The 20,416-nt window shown below is 45.5% G+C and overlaps 1 protein-coding gene across 4 annotated transcripts in view; it reads right to left on the bottom strand.

Moving 5' to 3' along the window:
* Nucleotides 1–20,416, bottom strand: part of PDE1C (phosphodiesterase 1C) — a 1,454,702-nt gene that overhangs the window by 239,319 nt on the left and 1,194,967 nt on the right. For all 4 annotated transcript variants that reach the window (XM_077269307.1, XM_077269309.1, XM_077269308.1 and 1 more), the window contains one exon: nucleotides 6,369–6,489. In XM_077269307.1, the coding sequence (XP_077125422.1) occupies nucleotides 6,369–6,489 (121 nt within the window). The remainder of the gene's footprint in view (nucleotides 1–6,368; nucleotides 6,490–20,416) is intronic.

Raw genomic sequence — 20,416 nt, 5'->3', positions numbered from 1 at the left:
TCTTGAAGGACCTTTGTCATGAACTTGTAATGCCTCACATGATAGAGCGAAGCAACTTGAAATGCTTGCCAAAGCAAACTAAAGAAGCCATGAAATGGTGTGGCGTACAGTTTCAGATTATTCCAGAGCCAGGAGAAAGAAAACAAAAGCGTTGTTTCATGTGTCCAAGAAACATAGAGAGGAAAACTGAGCGATATTGTTCCACTTGTAAGGAAACTGTTTGCAAAGAACACTCTTCTGAAAAAATAACATGTCAGAATTGTTTGGAAGACTAATATAATAGAAAAGAAAGTTAGAATAAAAATGTAGCTGCAGCTAGTTTGCTATAGATTTCTATGCGTTTTTGTGTGTTTTCATGTCTTTGTGTGAAATTTGGGAAAAAAAATATTTTTTGGTGTTTTCTGTGAAAAATTATAATTAAAATTTTGTCCACTATTCATATTTTATTGAGCAATTTTGAAATAAACTTGTGAAAGTTATTTAAGTGTGTTTTTCTACATTATGTGCATGACGTTAATATGTATATTTTTTAACGTCATGCGTTCTAGGGTTAAAGTAGCACAACGTGCAATGCCTGAAAAGGTATTCGATAGTAGGAAGAGTGCAGTGTGGGAGTTTTTTAACCAAGATACGAAGATCAGTGCAAAGTTATTTGTAAGAAATGCTCAAAGACCTTTAGCAGAGGGAAGAATCCCCTAAATTTAAATACAACGTGCATGCATAGACATTTAACCAGCATGCACTTGCAAGCCTGGAATAACTACCAAACGTCCCGTACCATTGGTGCACCTGCTCAGAATGAAGGTAGTCAGCAACGCTACATTGCTTCCCTTACTGTAAGCCCACCAGTTAGGACACCACCAGCAGCAAATGTGGAGGTATCGTCGCAAGGCCAAAGCAGTCAGGGAATCACAAGGTTATTGGTAGGAAACACTGTATGTAGGTCAACATCAAGAATAGCATCACCAACCCTCTCTCAATCCGCCATGTCCCCCCCACCACCACCGCTAGTTCCACCATATGCACCTCTCCAGTCCAGCTCACCCTACAAGAGACTCTCGTTAGGAAAAGAAACTACTCATCCTCTCATCCGCATACACAGGGTTTGAACGCCCACATTACTAAACTAATCTTGTTAGAGATGATGCCCTACCGGTTGTTTGAAAGCTAAGCTTTCAAAGCCCTGATGGCCTACGCAGTACCACGCTATGACCTACCCAGTCAACAATTCTTTGCGAGAAAAGCCATCCCAGCCCTCCACCAGCATGTCAAAGACCGCATTGTCCATGCACTGAGGGAATCAGTCAGTAGAAAGGTGAACCTCACAACAGATGCATGGACCAGTAGGCATGGCCAGGGATGTTACGTGTCCATCACGGCACACTGGGTTAATGTGGTTGATGCAGGGTCCACAGGGGACAGCCATAGTGGGACAGTTCTGCCTAGCCCACGGTTTAGGAAACAGATGGCTGTAGGCGTTCGCCACCCCTCCTCCTCCTCCACCAGAAGCGAAAGCTTGTCCACAGAGCACTGTCGCACGACCACTCCATCCGCAGCTGCCAGTTTTGCACACGAGGTGTCCCATTATGGAACAGCTACTGGTAAGCATCAGAAGGCTGTGTTGGAAATGAAGTGTTTGGGTGACAACAGACACACCGCAGAAGTTCTGGCCGAGTACTTGCAGCAAGAAACTCAGTCATGGCTGGGCAGTGTACATCTTGAGGCAGGCATGGTAGTCAGTGATAACAGAAGGAATTTTATGGCTGACATAGCCCTTTCAGAACTGAAACACATACCTTGCCTGGCTCACACCTTGAACCTGGTGGTGCAGTGCTTCATGAAAAATTATACGGGGTTACCAGCCCTGCTCCTGAAGGTGCGAAGACTTTGCTCGCACATCCGCCGGTCACCCGTACACTCCAGCTGAATGCTGAACCATCAGCGATCGCTGAATCTTCCCCAGCACCGCCTAATAATCGATGTTGCAACAAGGTGGAACTCGACACTGCACATGCTTCAGAGGCTTTGCGAACAGAGGCGTGCTGTAATGTATTTGTGGGAGGATACACATACATGGGCAGGCAGTTGGATGGCAGACATGGAGTTGTCAGGTGTGCAGTGGACAAAGCTACAAGACCTCTGTCAAGTCCTTCAGTGTTTTGAGGAATGCACACAGCTGGAAAGTGCAGACGATGCCATCATAAGCATGAGCATCCCACTAATGCGTCTGCTGATGCAAAGTTTGATGCACATTAAGGAGCAGGCGTCTGCAGCCAAGGAGGAGGGAAGCCTTGATGACAGTGAGCCATTGTCTGCTCAGGGAACTCTCCTGGACGAGGTGGTGGATGAAGAGGAGGAGGATGATAAGGATGAATGTTTATGGGAGGAGGATGCTTCTCAGGGGGCAATAGAAACTGGTGGTGTTGCAAGGTCAGGTACAGGGTTTTTGCGGGAGACAAGTGATGTTGATTTGCAAGAAAGTGCTCCTCAACCCAGCACAAGCAGTGAATTGACACCTGTAACATTGGCCCACATGGCTGATTATGCCACATGAGAACCTTGAGCAAATATTGGCTACCAAACAAGCAACTCTTGTAGATCGTTTGGTTCAGGCATTCCCAGCACACAGCGGCAGTGATGGTTCTCACACGAGCTGTAGGGGGCAACATGGAAGAGGTGTTAGAGGTGCACAAATCAGAAATGGCGTTGGACAGAGGGGTTTTATGACCAGGTTGTGGAGTGATTTCGCAATGACCGCAGACACGACAGGTACTGCTGCATCAATTCAAAGCGACAGGAGACTGCAATTGTCCAGTATGGTTACGAACTATTTTTCCTCCCTTTTCGATGTTCTCCCTCACAGGTCATTCCCCTTTGATTACTGGGCATCTAAAATAGACACCTGGCCTGAATTGGCTGAATATGCATTACAGGAGCTCGCTTGCCCTGCTGCTAGTGTGCTACCAGAAAGAGTCTTCAGTGCTGCTGGTTCAATACTGACCGAAAAAAGGACTTGTCTGAGTGGCTACCCAAAATGTTGATGATCTTACCTTCATTAAAATGAACCAATCGTGGATTTCAAATTATTTTGCCCCACCTTTACTTGCTGACACGTAGCTTGCCTGAAAAATGTCTTGCTTTTGGCCTCCTCTTACTGTCTGCTCCAATTCCTCCATTTGCAGCTGCTGAGTGTCCACCATAGGCCATTTTTATACCTCCCTAAATGGGCTGACTCCCCCTACAGGGCCATGGTCACCACTTGGCACAAGCAGCCGTGCGAGCCGTTTGCCTGGACAGGTGGGTGTGCCCACTCTTGGGCGACGGCACTGGCACAGGGTCCCTCATACTACAATGAAGTGTCTCTGACGGTGGTGGTGTACAAGCAACGTCAGACACACCGTCATAATATGAGGGGACCTGTGCCAGTACCGCAGCCCACGATAGAGTGTTTCCCCCCCCAGCTCGAACAGTGCTCTACCACTTGCAATACTTACCTCTCCCTGCTCCACAACTGTGTAGTTTGTGCTGTTAAATCCTTCAATGGCACTGCCAATACAAATTTGTTGAAATGATAGATGAAAGTTAAAATACACAGGGGCCCTGGCCTCCATTTAATACTTTGCGCCTACTACCACTGTCTTTATTATTTGGGCCTACTAACGGTGTCTGCTGCTGCTTGTTGTTCTCCTCCACTGAATAAAGCTGAGCTGCCAGTTTACTCCTGTTTCGAATATTAAACTGCATTTGGCCTACTTTTTAGGTTGGGCCTACTAACTGTGTCTGCCACTCCTTACAATTGTCCTTCGCTGAACAAAGCTATGCCACCTGTGTACTCCTGTAACCAAATTTGAACTGCATTGAGCCTACTTTTTTATTTTAGGCCTACTACGTGTGTCTGTCTGCGCCACTCCTTACAATTGTCCTCCGCTGAACAAAGCTATGCCGCCTGTGTACGCCTGTTACCAGTTTTAAACAGCATTTAGCCTATTACTTTATTGGGCCTACTAATTGTCAGCCTCTCATTACAGTTGTCCTCCACTGAACAAAGCTATGCCACCTGTTTAGTCCTGTTACCAGTTTTGAACTGCATTTAGCCTACTTTATTATTTGGGCATATATCTGTGTTTCCTCGTCATCCTGCCCATTGCCCAGCCACTTCTAGATGAGTCTGCTGGTACATTTATCCAGACCACTACATTCCCCTTGCACTACACAGCCAGAATCTGGCCCTGCTGAAAGTCAGGTTCCCCTTCCCGCATATTATACCACCTTTCACGAGGACAAAGAGGAAGGTGCAGGTTCCTTCATCAGGTGGGGGGGCATACTCGTTGGCGACGTCACTGGCACTGGGCCCCTCATAGTATGCAAGTGTCTCTGCCAGTGGGAGGCACCCCCGCCGTAAAACACACCGCCGTACCTTGAGGGGCCCTGTGCCAGTGCCAATGCGAATGAGTGGGCCCCCCCTGCTTGCTCAGGATCACAGCACTTGCAAAGTTGAAATACTTACCTCTCCCTGCTCCACCACTGTGACGTAGTCCGCGTTTCCTGGGCCCACGAAAAACTTGAGCCAGCCCTACCCACCCAAAACTTTATCCAAATGACCCCCAATTTTCAATGCCTAACTATTATTATAAGGTAAATTAAGATTGACAAGCTTAAGTAACAAGAATTTGATGTTTTTGGCATTAAAATGGGTACTGTAGGTGTTTTCCTGTCCTCCACTCACTGCCGACTTTGATTCCCCATTGACTTGCATTGGGTTTCGTGTTTCGGTCGGCCCCCGGCTTTTCGCAATAATCAGCCGATTTCACCTGACCTGACTTTTGAGAAAGTCGGGTTTCGCGAAACCCGACTCGATCCTGCAAAAAGTAAGTCGCTCAACTCTAGTTGTGTGTCATCAGCATAAAGATGGTATTAAAAGTCAAATCTGCTGTTGGTCTGTCCAATTGGGGCCGTGTAGAGAGAGAAGAGAAGGGGTCCAAGGACTAAGCACTGAGGTACCCCAACAGTGAGAGGAAGAGGGCATGAAGTGGAGCCAGCAAACAAAACACTGAAAGAGTGGTCAGAAAGATAGGAAGAGAACCTGGAGAGGGCAGTGTCCTTAATGCCTAGGACTAGTGACTGGAGCCTAGAGAGTAGGAGACGTGGTCAACAGTGTCGAAAGCTGCAGAAAGAGCAGAGAGTGATCACCGTTACATTTTGCTGTCAGAAGGTCATTGGTCACTTTGAGTGCAGTTTCTGCTGAATGTAGCCAGACTGTACAGGTAACGTATTCCCATAAAAAATTAACTAACTGGACATTTTAAGTGGGTGTGTAGGTGTAGGGGTTTAAAGGGTACCCAAAATGAATTAACCTTCCTCAAAGACATTTTTAATCCTGTGGCCAGTTCCAGTGGTTCTAGTGGCATAAATTAGTGTTATTCGCGGATGCTGAACACAAATGAAAATTTGCCAAGTCCAGAAAAGGTTAATAAGGTACAGAAGTAGAGAAGTTATATTAGATGTTATGCTAAAATATGATATGTAATGTGGTGGGAGGAGATGGGGTTAATCCTGCCGCTACCTGTTCGGAAGAATAATGATAGATGGAGTCAAGAGAGGATCACATAAAAAGCATTTTATCTGATGGGCAGCACAGTGGCTCAGTGGTTAGCCCTACAGCTTTGGAGCGCTGGGGTCCTGGGTTCAAATCCCACCAAGGACAACATCTGCAAGGAGTTTGTATGTTCTCCCAGTGTTTGCCTGGGCTTCCTCCAGGTTCTCTGGTTTCCTCCCACATTCCAAACACATGCTTATAGGGATTCTAGATTGTGAATCCCAATGAGGACAGTGTCAGTGTTTGTAAAGTGCTATATAAATATATAAATAATTAATTCTTCCTTCGCTTCATCCTAATGGGCAGCTCAGGATTAACCCCATCTTCTCCTGCCAGATTGCATTATACTTCCATGTGGGTCTACAGATTCCTTTGTAAGTGATTTATGTGGTTGTGGTTGAACAAACCAAGTCAGGTGAGCATTTCCCCCACCCATCCTTTTTTAAGACCCTATTATGCAATTGTTTCTTCCAGCTTTTCCACTTTAAAATATGACTTGCAGTTCTACCAATGATACCAGCCAAATCAGTAACCTGAACTCCAGAATGATGGCATCAAGTAATACTAGACAATGAATGTGACATTGATTTAAAGCATATCCTAAATTACAGTTTTCAACTTTGGCTCTCTACTGTCAAAAATGTTTAACCTTGTGAAGCATATAGAATTTTACAAGAACCAGGACTCAAAAACCACACGTATGACCACTATATATTGAATCAGTTTCTTAAGTGACAATATAGTATCAAAATAACTTAAAAAATATTCTCACCTGTCTGAAGAATTCTTCTAGCAGAGACATGGTCCACCGATGATGGAGGTCCCAGTTTTTAGCTGGATGGCTTATGTCTGCTGTATGCAATAGCAAAGATAAGGCTTTTGGTTTGTCAATCCTGCAAAATAAAATATCAAGTTAATAACCAAGTATATATGTATGGGGCCTTTCTTTAATTTTTTTTTTCTTATATATAATAATGTTTTTTCCTCCAACAAGATTAACATGGCATGTTTCAAAGTACCGATTTTACAACTTCTGCATCCTTGTATTATATTGTACAATAATTTCTCCCTCAGAAAGACCAGATTATGGCTAAAATACTATAATGTTTATTTATTATGCTTACTTATTGAACACCATCATAATCCACAGGGTTACAGATATTTTCATCACTGTCCCCATTCAAGCTCACAATATAAATTGTCTTTGGAATGTGGGAGGAAACTCACACAAACATGGGGAGAACATGCAAACTTTTTGCAGATTTGAACCCTAGTTCGCAGCACTACAATGCTGTAGTTCTAACCACTGAACCACCAAGTTGTTTGTTTAAATTAAATAAAATCTGAATTAATACATTTTTCATCTTAAGGTTGTATTACATAATGTACATAGTTTCAATTGTTTAAGAAAGACATGACAAGTCCATTAAAGCTAACCAGGGGGAAGGTGTCTGGACATAAACATGGATCTGGCAGATTCAGAAAGATGCAAATAAACCCATCCAATCCACACTGGCAAAGAAATCAAAATGTAGGTGTCCATAAATTAAGTTGTGTAATAATTAGAAATAACACAGGGAAAAAGTATTGAACACGCTTATTGAAATTTAATTAACACTTTGTACAAAAGCCTTTGTTGGTGATAGCTTCATGGTGCATCCTGTATGGAGAAACTAGTCACATTAATTGCACTGGTGTGATTTGGGCCCATTCTTCCAAAGTCTCATCAAATCCTGAAGGTTCTGTGGGCTTCATCTATGACCTCTGAGTTTTAAATCTTTTCATAAATTTTCTATTGGGTTCAGGTCAGATGATTGGCTGGTCATAAAAGCATTATTTTGTTTTCAAGAAACCAATGGAGAATTTCCTTGGTTGTGTGTTTAAGATTGTTGTCTTGCTGAAATGTCCGCCCTCCTTTCATCTTCTCTATCATGGTACATGGCAGCAGATTTTTTTTCTAGAATGTATATTTGTCGATTCATCCTTCCTTCTATCATGTGAAGCTTGTCAGTTATCCCGGAAGCTTTGTGGTTTGTCAATATGTATTTTGGCAATTTCTTTTTTTTATGATTTTCTTTCAACAGTGGTTTCCTCCTCGGCCATCTTGCATGACATCTTCCATGGCCAATAATGAAGCAGATAGAGCAATCTGACACTAATGTACTAATGTACCTTGAACACCTTAAATTTTCTTGGAAGTCGTTCTGGGTTCTTTGGTTACCATTGGTATTTTCCATCACTTTAATTTGTCCCTTAGACCTTAAACTTCTGAACAACATGTGCAACTGTTGTTAAAGGACTAAGGACTTCTGTAGCTAAGTGTACAGTAAAGCTTCAATCAGTAAAACATTGTTATATAGTGGCCGGAGCTTGTAAGAACAGGAACAAAAAGACAACAAGCAGTAACCACAAAATAGGCATGGGTTGCCAGGTAAGAACCAAAAGAGAGGGACATGAGGTCATGTCACGTGATAACTGTGTCACAGCTAAGAACTACAAAAGTCCCAGGGAAGCAGAAAAGGGGAGGAGTTGACAGCTGAATCTATATCAGGATAGACATATGGAAGTAGCTGAGCTGACTTGTAGCTGCAACTGCCAGCACAGGACATTGAAGCAATTGTGAGTTTTCGATACATCATACCATATTCGAGAGTGAGGGCCGAATAGAGGGATCAAGATGACCCAAGAGAGGAAGCCGATCAGAGGAATCAAGAGAGAGACGATAACAGGAATAGAAAGAGAGAGAGAGGGAGCCGATCAGAGGAACTTAGACGACTGAGATGTACAGAGGGGACTTTGGGCCACGCTTCAGGAAACGCATTGCTGAAGCAACTAGTCGATAAGGGACTTGTGGCCTAACGGAGTAGTGCCACTGCCAACCGATGTACTGACTGTGTTGCACTATAGACCAGTGTATTAGGACCGAGACGTCATTACCCATCATTATTGTATATTGCCTTGTAAGATAGAGTTTTCATTGAGAGAATTGTTATTGCAACTGTGACAAGTAGAATCAGCACTGATGATCTAAATTCATCCAGCAACTAGTGTGGTTAAAGTGACTACAGAAGTAAGGGAGCTCAAGGGGATAATAGGTAAGAGTTGGTGTGTGTAGCGCAATGGCCAGCATCCCGGCATACAGTCCCCTTCTCTCCCCATGCAGGGACCCTTGTTTACTCACTGCCTCAGCCCCGCTGTTTGCTTCCCCGGTGTGCTCCTGCTTCTTTCTGGTGCTCTTAAAGGGACAGACCATGCATATAGTAAATGCCCTTAGCTTGTTGCTGAGAGGCATTTCATTTAATTAGTACACCTACAAGATGGCTCACAGTCAATTGCTGGCAGTTCACAGTCAATTGTTGGTAGTCATCCTGTATTTGAGACTCCCTCTCCCTTAGGTGGCAAGTCCTGTTCCCAAAGTCCCCTGGTCTCGGTGTGGCCAGTACGAACGCTCTAGTGCTCATGTAGGGGTAGCATGCACATATAGTAAATGCCTTCAGCTTGTTGCTGAGGCATTTAGTTTAAAATCTTACTCTCTACTAGGGTTGAGCGACCTTTAGTTTTTTAGGGTCGAGTCGGGTTTTGTGAAACCCGACTGTCTTAAAAGTCGAGTCGAGTGAAATCGGCTGACCACCGTTAAAAGTCGGGTTTCGGCCGAAACACGAAACCCAATGAAGGAATTTTTATCCTCCTCCTCCTCCGTCCCAGCACAGAAAATTTCGTATTGCACATTCCAAATCCCTACTGCACACAAGCGATAATATGACGATAGGCGTTCACTCCCCTAACACCTATGTCATCACTCTGCCCACGCTCATTCATTGGCTGAAAAAATGTCATACGAAACGCGACTTTCGCGCCATGATCGCGTACCGCATGGCCGACCCCGCACAGGGATCGGGTCGGGTTTCATGAGACGCCGACTTTGCCAAAAGTCGGCGACTTATGAAAATGAACGACCCGTTTCGCTCAACCCTACTCTCTACCTCTGCTTGCAACAGTGTTATATAGCAGAGTTTTTGGAAACTGTTACATCACCTAACTATGAAAGATGCTTGTTAATGAAGCCCTGATATGAATTCCTTCAAAATTCCAAAGAGCTCATGTTTACCTTGCTTTGCCTTCCTATACTGAGCCCCAGACATACAAGACAACTTCCACCCTCATACATTTCAATTGTAAAATACTTCACTGAATTGAAATAATTTTTCAATACTTCTTAATTCTGTACTAATCACCTAAACGCCTGTGTTATATTAATAAACAATATTTGGTTCAGTTATGACTGTGTCTTCATCTTCTGCACCGTTGCATCCACGCACATGTTTACAGTGTAGTAACTGGAACATAAAGCTGTTTGAAGATGGTCTTATAGCCTTTAACTTTGCCATGTTTGGCTATAATTCTTTCTAATCTTCTGAAACAACACTCTTCTTAGCTGTCTTTGGTCCATGTTCAGTGTGGTACACACCATGATAGCAAACAGCACAGTGATTGCATTTCATCCTTCAACTAGACACAGTGTTCCCCAACTCCACTCTTCAAGAGCCACCAAGAGGTCATGTTTTCAGGATTTCCTTAGTATTGCCCAGGTTATAATTGCATCACCTTCACAGGCAATAATTTCATCACCTGTAAAATACTAAGGAAATCCTGAAAACATGACCTGTTGGTGGCTCTTGAGGACTGGAGTTGGGTAACACTGAACTAGAGAGACTGACTGATTGCAAGTTTGCAGACACCTGAGTAGTGAGCTGCTAATTACTGGACACACTTTAGTTTAATATGTTTTTATGGTAAAATGGTTTTCAATCTTTTCAAGGGGAACCGTCAGGTCATTTTCATTATTTTTTTTCTCTGTTTAACCACAATTCAAATGCAATGTCTGATTTTCATTAGGTAATATTCACAAAAATTTAAATTGAAAATAACTTGTCAGTTTCAAGTTATTTCAGAAGCCATTGTGGGTATTTGATACATCAACAGAAGGGAGCCAACAATTTTGTCCATCTGTGTATATAAACTGTGTTCAGTAGGGTTGAGCGACTTTCATTTTTTTAAGATCGAGTCGGGTTTTGGGAAACCCGATTTTGCCCAGAGTCGAGTCGAGTGCAGTCGGCCGATTGTCGCTAAAAGTCGGGGATCGACCGAAACACGAAACCCAATGCAAGTCAATGGGGAAGCATAGTCGGCAGTGAGTGGAGGCCAGGAAAACATCTACAGTGCCCATTTTAATGCCAAAAACATCCATTCTTGTTTCTGAAGCTTGTCAATCTTAATTAACTTTATAATAATAGTTGGGCATTGGAAATTGGGGTCATTTGGCAAAAGTTGTGGGGGGTAGGGCAGGTTCAAGGAAACGGGCACAGGAAACGTGGACTATGTCATGGCGGTGGAGCAGTGAGAGGTAAGTATGTCAAGTTTGCAAGTGCTGTGATCCTAAGCAAGCAGGGGGGCCCACTCGTTGGCATTAGCACTGGCACAGGGCCCCTCAAAGTACAGCGGTGTGTTTGCACGGCGGGGGCGCCTCCCACCGGCAGCGACACTTTTGCGTACTTTGAGGGGCCCTGTGCCAGTGACGTCGCCAACGAGTATGCCCCCCCCACCTGATGAAGGAACCTGCACTTTCATCTGCACCTTCCTCTTTGTCCCTGTGTAAGGTGGTATAACATGCGGGAAGGGGAACCTTACTTTCAGCAGGGTCAGATTCTGGCTGTGTAGAGTGCAAGGGGAATGTAGTGGTCTAGGTCAATGTACCAGCAGACTCATCTAGCAGTGGCTGGGCAATGGGCAGGATGAGGAGGAAACAGATATAGGGCCAAAGAATAAAGTAGGCTAAATGCAGTTCAAAATTGGTAACAGGACAGGACTAAACAGGCGGCATTGCTTTGTTCAGTGGAGTAGCAAACCCAGGAGCAGCAGACACTGTTTTAAGGGCCCAACCACACTAGTAGGCCAAATGCAGTTTAATATCTGATACTATAGGCCCAAAGCCAGAAGGTTGAAGCTCAGCTTTATTCAGTTGAGGACAACACCAGGCAGGGGCACACACCGTTAGTAGGCCGGAACCACCAATTTTTTTTAAAAACAGCAGTTAATCAGAGCCAGAAGGTAGAAGCTCAGCTTTATTCAGTTGAGGACAACACCAGGCAGGGGCAGGCAGACACCGTTAGTAGGCCGGAACCACCAATTTTTTTAAAAAACAGCAGTTAATCAGAGCCAGAAGATAGAAGCTCAGCTTTATTCAGTTGAGGACAACACCAGGCTGGGGCAGGCAGACACCGTTAGTAGGCCGGAACCACCAATTTTTTTTAAAAACAGCAGTTAATCAGAGCCAGAAGGTAGAAGCTCAGCTTTATTCAGTTGAGGACAACACCAGGCAGGGGCAGGCAGACGCCGTTAGTAGGCCGGAACCACCAATTTTTTTTAAAAACAGCAGTTAATCAGAGCCAGAAGGTAGAAGCTCAGCTTTATTCAGTTGAGGACAACACCAGGCAGGGGCAGGCAGACACCGTTAGTAGGCCGGAACCACCAATTTTTTTAAAAAACAGCAGTTAATCAGAGCCAGAAGGTAGAAGCTCAGCTTTATTCAGTTGAGGACAACACCAGGCAGGGGCAGGCAGACACCGTTAGTAGGCCGGAACCACCAATTTTTTTTAAAAACAGCAGTTAATCAGAGCCAGAAGGTAGAAGCTCAGCTTTATTCAGTTGAGGACAACACCAGGCAGGGGCAGACACCGTTAGTAGGCCGGAACCACCAATTTTTTTTAAAAACAACAGTTAATCAGAGCCAGAAGGTAGAAGCTCAGCTTTATTCAGTTGAGGACAACACCAGGCAGGGGCAGACACCATTAGTAGGCCGGAACCACCAATTTTTTTTAAAAACAGCAGTTAATCAGAGCCAGAAGGTAGAAGCTCAGCTTTATTCAGTTGAGGACAAACACCAGGGAGCAGCAAACAGAGGTATTAGGCCCCATCCAGCAATTAAAAAAAAAAAAAAAAAAAAAAAAAGCTTAATCAGAGCCAGAAGGTAGAAGCTCAGATTTATTCATTTGAGGACAACTTGAATTAGGGACTGCAGACAGACTTACCAGGCTGTCCCCTGTGTGGACCATGCATGCAATACATTAACCCATTGCGCCACAAAGGACACGTAACCTTCCGTGGCCATGCCTTCCGCTCCATGTGTCTGTTGTCAGGTGTACCTTTGGACTCACAGATTGACAGAATGAAAGGACAATGTGGTCTTTAACATGCTGGTGGAGGAGTGGGATGGCTTTTCTCGCAAAAGAATTGTCAACTGGGTAGCTCATAGCATGGTACAGCGTCGTCCATCATGGCTTTATTAATATTAAATAAAATAAAACAATAGGCTCTATGCACTGTAAAATAGGTACCAGGGGTACACGGGCAGCAGTGGTCTGGTCAGTGGAGGCCTAGTGGAAGGAGGGACCGCAGACAGGCTTCGATGGCCTAACACAATAAAATGGGCTGGCTGTAGGCACTGTAAAATAGGTTCCAGGGGTACACGGGCAGCAGTGGTCTGGTCAGTGGAGGCCTAGTGGAAGGAGGGACCGCAGACAGGCTTCGATGGCCTTACACAATAAAATGGGCTGGCTGTAGGCACTGTAAAATAGGTTCCAGGGGTACACGGGCAGCAGTGGTCTGGTCAGTGGAGGCCTAGTGGAAGGAGGGACCGCAGACAGGCTTCGAAGGCCTAACACAATAAAATGGGCTAGCTGTAGGCACTGTAAAATAGGTTCCAGGGGTACACGGGCAGCAGTGGTCTGGTCAGTGGAGGCCTAGTGGAAGGAGGGACCGCAGACAGGCTTCGAAGGCCTAACACAATAAAATGGGCTGGCTGTAGGCACTTTATAATTGGTTCCAGGGGTACACGGGCAGCAGTGGTCTGGTCAGTGGAGGCCTAGTGGAAGGAGGGACCGCAGACAGGCTTCGATGGCCTAACACAATAAAATGGGCTGGCTGTAGGCACTTTATAATTGGTTCCAGGGGTACACGGGCAGCAGTGGTCTGGTCAGTGGAGGCCTAGTGGAAAGAGGGACCGCAGACATGCTTCGATGGCCTAACACAATAAAATGGGCTGGCTGTAGGCACTTTATAATTGGTTCCAGGGGTACACGGGCAGCAGTGGTCAGGTCAGTGGAGGCCTAGTGGAAGGAGGGACCGTAGACAGGCTTCGAAGGCCTAACACAATAAAATGGGCTGGCTGTAGGCACTTTATAATTGGTTCCAGGGGTACACGGGCAGCAGTGGTCTGGTCAGTGGAGGCCTAGTGGAAGGAGGGACCGCAGACAGGCTTCGAAGGCCTAACACAATAAAATGGGCTGGCTCCCGTGTGGGGAGTTTGGCCACTTAGGGAGGTGTAAACATGTCGTATGCTGGACAATCAGCTGCAGCAAATTAGACATTAGAAAAGTAATTCACAGTAGTCCACAGGCAAGAGCTTTTCATAGGAAAGCTAGGTGTCGGCCGGGCAAGGTGGGGCAAAAGATTTCGAAATCCAGTTGTGGTTCATTTTAATGAATGTTAGATCGTCAACATTTTGGGTAGCCAGACGAGTCCTTTTTTCGGTTAATATTGAACCTGCAGCACTGAATACTCTTTCTGATAGGACACTTGCTGCCGGGCAAGCAAGCTCCTGCAATGCATATTCTGCCAATTCTGGCCAGGTGTCTAATTTTGATGCCCAGTAATCAAATGGGAATGATGGTTGAGGGAGAACATCGATAAGGGATGAAAAATAGTTAGTAACCATACTGGACAAATGTTGTCTCCTGTCACTTTCAATTGATGCAGCAGTACCTGTCCTGTCTGCGGTCATAGCAAAATCACTCCACAACCTGGTCAGAAAACCCCTCTGTCCAACGCCACTTCTGATGTGTGCACCCCTAACACTCCTAGTCTGCTGCCCCCTGGAGCTCGTGTGAGAACGATCACGTGCGCTGTGTGCTGGGAATGCCTGAAGCAAACGGTCAACAAGAGTTGATTGTTTGGTTGCTAATATTAGTTCCAAGTTCTCATGTGGCATAATATTTTGCAATTTGCCTTTATAGCGTGGATCAAGGAGGCAGGCCAACCAGTAATCGTCATCGTTCATCATTTTCGTAATGCGTGTGTCCCTTTTTAGGATACGTAAGGCATAATCTGCCATGTGGGCCAAGGTTCCAGTTGTCAAATCTCCGGTTGTGATTGGTTGAGGGGCAGTTTCAGGCAAATCTACGTCACTTGTGTCCCTCAAAAAACCTGAACCCGGCCTTGCCACGCAACCAATTTCCAGTGCCCCCGGGAAAGCTTCCGCATTAAAAATATACTCATCCCCATCATCCTCCTCGTCCTCCACCTCCTCTTCGCCCGCTACCTCATCCTGTACACTGCCCTGACCAGACAATGGCTGACTGTCATCAAGGCTTTCCTCTTCCTCTGGTGCAGACGCCTGATCCTTTATGTGCGTCAAACTTTGCATCAGCAGACGCATTAGGGGGATGCTCATGCTTATTACGGCGTTGTCTGCACTAACCAGCCGTGTGCATTCCTCAAAACACTGAAGGACTTGACACATGTCTTGTATCTTCGACCACTGCACACCTGACAACTCCATGTCTGCCATCCTACTGCCTGCCCGTGTATGTGTATCCTCCCACAAAAACATAACAGCCCGCCTCTGTTGGCACAGTCTCTGAAGCATGTGCAGTGTTGAGTTCCACCTTGTTGCAACGTCTATGATTAGGCGATGCTGGGGAAGGTTCAAAGACCGCTGATAGGTCTGCATACGGCTGGAGTGTACAGGCGAACGTCGGATATGTGAGCAAAGTCCACGCACTTTGAGGAGCAGGTCGGAGAACCCAGGATAAGTTTTCAATAAGCACTGCACCACCAGGTTTAAGGTGTGAGCCAGGCAAGGAATGTGTTTCAGTTGGGAAAGGGAGATGGCAGCCATGAAATTCCTTCCGTTATCACTCACTACCTTGCCTGCCTCAAGATCTACTGTGCCCAGCCACGACTGCGTTTCTTGTTGCAAGAACTCGGACAGAACTTCCGCGGTGTGTCTGTTGTCGCCCAAACACTTCATAGCCAATACAGCCTGCTGACGCTTGCCAGTAGCTGGCCCATAATGGGACAACTGGTGTGCAACAGTGTCATCTGCCGATGGAGTGGTTGGCCGACTGCGGTCTGTGGAAGAGCTGTAGCTTCTGCAGGAGGACGAGGAGGAGGAGGAGGGTGTGCGAACGCCTACAGCCAACTGTTTCCTAGACCGTGGGCTAGGCACAACTGTCCCGAAATTTATGTCCCCTGTGGACCCTGCATCCACCACATTCACCCAGTGTGCCGTGATGGACACATAACGTCCCTGGCCATGCCTACTGGTCCATGCATCTGTAGTCAGGTGCACCTTTGTACTCACAGATTGCCTGAGTGCATGGACGATGCGTTGTTTTACATGCTGGTGCAGGGCTGGGATGGCTTCTCTGGAAAAAAAGTGTCGACTGGGTAGCTGGTATCGTGGTTCAGCGTACTCCATCAGGGCTTTGAAAGCTTCGCTTTCAACTAACCGGTAGGGCATCATCTCTAACGAGATTAGTCTAGCTATGTGGGCGTTAAAACCCTGTGTACGCGGATGCGAGGATAAGTACTTCCTTTTTCTAACCAGAGTCTCATGTAGGGTGAGCTGGACTGGAGAGCTGGAGATCGTGGAACTTTCGGGTGTGCCGGTGTACATGGCAGACTGAGAGACGGTTGGAGACGGTATTGTTTCCGCCGGTGACCTAGATTCAATATTTCCTCCTACAAAACTGGTGATTCCCTGACCCTGACTGCTTTTGGCTGGCAAAGAAACCTGCACAGATACTGCCGGTGGTGCGGAAAATGGTGGCCTTACAGTGACGGAAGGGATGTTGCGTTGCTGACTAGCTTCATTGGCCGAGGGTGCTACAACCTTAAGGGACGTTTGGTAGTTAGTCCAGGCTTGAAAATGCATGGTGGTTAAGTGTCTATGCATGCAACTAGTATTTAGACTTTTGAGATTCTGACCTCTGCTTAAGCTAGTTGAACATTTTTGACAGATGACTTTGCGCTGATCAATTGGATGTTGTTTGAAAAAATGCCAGACTGCACTCTTCCTAGCATCGGATCCCTTTTCAGGGATTGCAGACTGAGCTTTAACCGGATGGCCACGCTGTCCTCCAACAGGTTTTGGCTTTGACACGCGTTTTGGGCCAGATACGGGCATGGCAGATGGAACCTGTTGCGATGTTGATGCCTGCTGCGGCCCCTCCTCCACCTCCGCTTCTGAACTACTGCCGCCTGCACCCAGTTCCCCCAATGGCTGCCAATCGGGGTCAACAACTGGGTCATCTATTACCTCCTCTTCGAGCTCGTGTGCAACTTCGTCTGTGTCACTGTGTCGGCCGGTGGTATAGCGTTCGTGGCGGGGCAACATAGTCTCATCAGGGTCTGATTGTGGATCAGTACCCTGAGAGGGCAATGTGGTGGTCTGAGTCAAAGGAGCAGCATAGTACTCTGGCTGTGGCTGTGCATCAGTGCACTCCATGTCAGAATCTACTTGTAATGGGCATGGCCTGTTAAGTGTTTCACTTTCTAAGCCAGGGACGGTATGTGTAAAGAGCTCCATGGAGTAACCCGTTGTGTCGCCTGCTGCATCCTTCTCTCTTGTTGTAGTTTTTGCTGAAGAGGACAAGGAAGCGACTTGTCCCTGACCGTGAACATCCACAAGCGACGCGCTGCTTTTACATTTACCAGTTTCAGAAGAGGAGGCAAAAGAGCTAGAGGCTGAGTCTGCAATGTAAGCCAAAACTTGCTGTTGCTGCTCCGCCTTTAAAAGCGGTTTTCCTACTCCCAGAAAAGAGAGCGTTCGAGGCCTTGTGTAGCCAGACGACGAAACTGGCTCCACAGCTCCAGACTTAGGTAGAATATTTTTATCCCCACGACCACCTGATGCTCCACTACCACTACCATCATTACCAGCTGACAATGAACGCCCACGGCCACGACGACCTCTTGCACCAGACTTCCTCATTGTTTTAAAAACTTAACCAAAGTAACTTTATTTGTTGCTGTCAAACAACTTACACGGTGAGCTATAACTTCAGTATGATTTCAATATCCCTTAACAGGTTGGTGAGACCACAAGGAAAATCAGGCACAATGTTACACACTCTGTTTTCTGTGGCACCAAATCACAGAGATGCCACACACGAAGGACTGTCACTCAAGCACAAATGTCAATATTAATCTCCCACTGTTTTATTTTTTTTTCTTTTTCAGGGAGACTTTAGAAACCAAATAATAAAAAATAAATAGGTTTTCTATGGCCCACTGAGTGAGAGATGGCACACACAGGAGTCAGGAGTGGCACACAAGCCCTGAGGCCAATATTTTTCTCCCACTGATTGATGTAGTGATTTTTTTTCAGGTAGATTTTAGAACCCAAATCAAGCAAAAAAATTAATAAGCTTTCTATGGCCCACTGAGTGAGAGATGGCACACACAGGAGTCAGGAGTGGCACACAAGCCCTGAGGCCAATATTTTTCTCCCACTGATTGATGTAGTGATTTTTTTTTCAGGTAGATTTTAGAACCCAAATCAAGCAAAAAAATTAATAGGCTTTCTATGGCCCACTGAGTGAGAGATGGCACACACAGGAGTCAGGAGTGGCACACAAGCAGAAAGGGCAATATTAATCTCCTACTGTTTGAATTTTTTTTTTTTTCAGGGAGACTTTAGAAACCAAATAATAATAAAAAAAAGGCTTTCTATGGCCCACTGAGTGAGAGATGGCACACACAGGAGTCAGGAGTGGCACACAAGCAGAAAGGGCAATATTAATCTCCTACTGTTTGAATTTTTTTTTTTTTCAGGGAGACTTTAGAAACCAAATAATAAAAAAAACAAAGGCTTTCTATGGCCCACTGAGTGAGAGATGGCACACACAGGAGTCAGGAGTGGCACACAAGCAGAAAGGGCAATATTAATCTCCTACTGTTTGAATTTTTTTTTTTTTTTCAGGGAGACTTTAGAAACCAAATAATAAAAAAAACAAAGGCTTTCTATGGCCCACTGAGTGAGAGATGGCACACAGGAGTCAGGAGTGGCACACAAGCAGAAAGGGCAATATTAATCTCCTACTGTTTGAATTTTTTTTTTTTTTCAGGGAGACTTTAGAAACCAAATAATAAAAAAAAGGCTTTCTATGGCCCACTGAGTGAGAGATGGCACACACAGGAGTCAGGAGTGGCACACAAGCAGAAAGGGCAATATTAATCTCCTACTGTTTGAATTTTTTTTTTTCAGGGAGACTTTAGAAACCAAATAATAAAAAAAACAAAGGCTTTCTATGGCCCACTTAGTGAGAGATGGCACACACAGGAGTCAGGAGTGGCACACAAGCAGAAAGGGCAATATTAATCTCCTACTGTTTGAATTTTTTTTTTTTTCAGGGAGACTTTAGAAACCAAATAATAAAAAAAACAAAGGCTTTCTATGGCCCACTGAGTGAGAGATGGCACACACAGGGATGGCACTCTAGCTGAAATGCCAATCTTAATCTCCCACAAAAAAAAAAAACAGGGACTGTCCTACAATTACTATCTCCCTGCAGTAATCTCAGCCAGGTATGGCAGGCAGCAATAAGGAGTGGACTGATGCACAAATTAAATAAAAAGTGTGGACAAACAAAAAAGATAGCTGTGCAGAAAGGAAGGAACAAGAGGATTTGTGCTTTGAAAAAAGCAGTTGGTTTGCACAGCGTCGTACACACACAGGCACAGCAACGCAGCTATCAGGGTCAAGGAGCCTTCTAGGGCAGCCCAATGAGCGACAGCGCTGAGGAAAAAAAAATGTAGCTTCCACTGTCCCTGCAAACAAAATGTGGTGTTGGACAGTGGAAATCGCTACAGCACAAGCGGTTTGCAGCTTTATGTACCCTGCCTATCACTATCCCTGCTTCTGAAGAAGCGGCAGCAACCTCTCCCTACGCTCAGATCAGCAGCAGTAAGATGGCGGTCGGCGGGAATGCCCCTTTATAGCCCCTGTGACGCCGCAGAAAGCAAGCCAATCACTGCAATGCCCTTCTCTAAGATGGTGGGGACTGAGATCTATGTCATCACGCTGCCCACACTCTGCGTTCACCTTCATTGGCTGAGAAATGGCGCTTTTCGCGTCATTGAAACGCGACTTTGGCGCGAAAGTCGCGTACCGCATGGCCGATGCAACGCTGGGATCGGCTCGGTTTCATGAGACGCCGACTTTGCCAAAAGTCGGCGACTTTTGAAAATGAACGACCCGTTTCGCTCAACCCTAGTGTTCAGCATTAATGAACACATTCCAACAGATTTATCAGAAAACCTTGAATATTCTTTCAAAATCAACATTTTCTATTGGATGCCATAACACCAGGGCAGTTCACAGGAGACATCAACCCCAACTAACATTACATTGATTACCAATGCACCAGGGCAATCGGAAAGAGCGAAGGCGAAGAATCAGAATTGGAACATATAATTTAATGAACCACTTTTGGGGAGGCTGTGGGTTGCTATTTTTAGGCTAAGAAGTGCCCGATATCCATGGACCTTCCCAGCCTGATAATATCAGCTCACAGCTGTCTGCATTACCTTTGCTGGTTACCAAAAATAGGGGGGGATCGCAAATCATTTTTTTCATTAATTTATGTATTTATTTATTTATTGCTTTAAACTAGATGGAGGCCTGATGCTATCGCATCGGGAGGGTGGTAATATCATCCACCTATCCACTCTCTCTTTCTCCATGTGCTGACTTCTCCA

This window comes from Ranitomeya variabilis, chromosome 6, assembly GCF_051348905.1.
Source record: "Ranitomeya variabilis isolate aRanVar5 chromosome 6, aRanVar5.hap1, whole genome shotgun sequence".
In the NCBI taxonomy this organism is placed as follows: Eukaryota; Metazoa; Chordata; class Amphibia; order Anura; family Dendrobatidae; genus Ranitomeya; species Ranitomeya variabilis.
Note: the sequence above shows the minus strand (reverse complement) of the source record. Positions and strands in the feature narration are given on the sequence as shown.